The following is a 2,688-nucleotide window of genomic DNA, read 5'->3' as shown; positions in this document are numbered from 1 at the left end:
AGTCTAAGAGTAAAGTTGTATATGACTGTAGTCTATAATGTTTAGTAAAAAAATTCAGGGTATCAAATTAAGAACTTGTAATTGAGTCCCTCTAGCTATTTGTGTATTAGATGTGATATGGGACTTATTTGTAATTGAGTCCCTCTAGCTATTTTGTGTGTTAGATGTAATATAGGACTTATTTGTAATTGAGTCCCTCTAGCTATTTTGTGTGTTAGATGTAATATTGGACTAATTTGTAATTGAGTCCCTCTAGCTATTTTGTGTGTTAGATGTAATATAGAACTAATTTGTAATTGAGTCCCTCTAGCTATTTTGTGTGTTAGATGTAATATAGGACTAATTTGTAATTGAGTCCCTCTAGCTATTTAGTGTGTTAGATGTAATATAGGACTTATTTGTAATTGAGTCCCTCTAGCTATTTAGTGTGTTAGATGTAATGTAAGACTTTTTGTAATTGAGTCCCTCTAGCTATTTTGTGTGTTAGATGTATTATAGGACTTTTTGTAATTGAGTCCCTCTAGCTATTTAGTGTGTTAGATGTATTATAGGATTTTTTGTAATTGAGTCCCTCTAGCTATTTAGTGTGTTAGATTTAATATAGGACTTATTTGTAATTGAGTCCCTCTAGCTATTTTGTGTGCTAGATGTAATATAGGACTAATTTGTAATTGAGTCCCTCTAGCTATTTAGTGTGCAAGATGTAATTTAGAACGTATAATATTTTTTATATTTTAGCACATTATACAGAAAAATAGAAAAGCAAAATATTTGTACAAGTAGATATTCTACAGTCTGCTTCTTTAGAACTGATAAACTGTTAAAGTTAATAATTTTCACAAATGTTGTAAAATCTTAAAACACGTGAAGGGGCCTCGTTTTCTTTCCACGCTATCTCCTAGAAAATACCTCATAAATGTTTATATAGTTATTAAAATAATAAAGATGTGTAGAACTTAAAAGTTAATGTTAGTAAGGAAGATTTTAAACTGTATTTTTAAGAAGACCTTAGCACAGATATGTTAGACATAATTTTTACTTTTATTTCTAATTACAACTTCATAGCAATAGGTACAGCTAATTATTTATGGTATGTTATGTTTGGTGTCCTTCATCCAAGTTCAAGGTTATGAGGTAGATACCATACTGTTAGTTTATTAGATGCATACAAAGTGGCATTTATTGCACATTTAAATTTGAATAATCTTTCTGAACATCTCAGTTCTCATGATTTTTTGCTACTCTAACTTCAAACTTTGGACAATAACCTTTCTACATATACTGAAATTTTATGAATTAGGTGTGTATGTGGCTAATGAGTTAATATTTTTATTTCATGTGCTTATGATGTAAAATATTTCCACAAACATAGTTATTGTAGTATTTACACTCAGTTTTTATAATAAACTTTTACAGCCTCTTATAGTAAATACCCTTCCTTACCCTTTTGGTGAAGAAATTGCAGGAATAGCAAATGCTACAGGAATTCCAATGGGTAAGTTTTAGTATTATTTTTAAGTTTCATTATACATTTAGGATAAAAAATCTTTATCAGGTTTGGAGGAGTTAGTTTGCAAGTATTGTCCAATTTGGAAATTTTCATTTTAAAGTGTAGAGTATTATACATTTCCTTTATTAAAATTTTAATTTTTTTGTCTGAGTAGTGATAAGATAAATTAATTTACAGTTTTAAAGTTCTCACCTTTTTCCCATTTCTAGCTTTATACAGCAATATCTAGACTCTTACTCCCACCTTCTTTATTTGGGAAAGCTGTGATTTACATAATACTTGTAGCCAGACCAGTGCTAGAATATAGTGGTATGTAGTGTAGAGAAACATTTCACGTCGTTGAAGGATTTAAAAATAATGAAGTCAACAGCTTATTTCAATTATACTTAAACCTAGATAAGTTAGGAAATTTGTTAAGGGAAAAAAGAAGTTAAGAAAGATTGAAAACATATTACAAAATGTGGAAAAGTCAGGGAAAATTTTGGGCCTTTTGTTTCTCTTTCTTTTTATTATCTCAGAATTCAAACACTCATATAGATCATGCTGCTTAGCTATTGCCAATGTATTTATACATTTTAATATATTCTTGGTCAGTCATTCAACATTATTTTATTTGATGATTGGTAAGATCAAATATTATTTTATCATCAACTGTCAAGTTGCAATGTCCTTGTTTGAATGTCTTTTTCTGTACTTTCACAGTCTGGAGTAAGTACATTCCAAAGTTTTTATTACCCTTTACAACCAACTTTTAAGTGAAAGTGATGTTAATGACATAAAAGTTAAAATATCAGTGTGTTTGTATGTGCAGGCCTGGAAGGTTTTAGAAAGAATTTAGCCACCCCATTAGTTAAAGTGAACCAGTATGCTTGTTGGTGGAATGCATGAATAAATTTTTCCACTTGTTTCACTAATTTGAAAAAATATCTTATGTGAACTGGTTACTCCAAAAATAAGAACTGTTCAAATAATGCTTCAAAATACAAACCATGTGTACACTGTGCTAGTATTTGAATAATGATTTAAAACACGAACCATGTGTACACTGTGCTAGTATTTGAATAATGATTTAAAACACGAACCATGTGTACACTGTGCTAGTATTTGAATAATGATTTAAAACACAACCATGTATATACTGTGCCAGTATTTGAATAATGATTTAAAACACGAACCAT

At 29.5% G+C, this 2,688-nt stretch overlaps 1 protein-coding gene across 1 annotated transcript in view; it reads left to right on the top strand.

The window, feature by feature from the left end:
- LOC106478798 (acid ceramidase-like) overlaps nucleotides 1–2,688 on the top strand; it is a 21,389-nt gene that overhangs the window by 6,817 nt on the left and 11,884 nt on the right. Inside the window, exon 5 of the mRNA XM_013939367.2 lies at nucleotides 1,417–1,495. Within this exon, the coding sequence (XP_013794821.1) occupies nucleotides 1,417–1,495 (79 nt within the window). The remainder of the gene's footprint in view (nucleotides 1–1,416; nucleotides 1,496–2,688) is intronic.

This window comes from Limulus polyphemus, unplaced genomic scaffold, assembly GCF_000517525.1.
Source record: "Limulus polyphemus unplaced genomic scaffold, Limulus_polyphemus-2.1.2 Scaffold250, whole genome shotgun sequence".
In the NCBI taxonomy this organism is placed as follows: Eukaryota; Metazoa; Arthropoda; class Merostomata; order Xiphosura; family Limulidae; genus Limulus; species Limulus polyphemus.
This window is presented reverse-complemented; position numbering and strand designations above follow the sequence as displayed.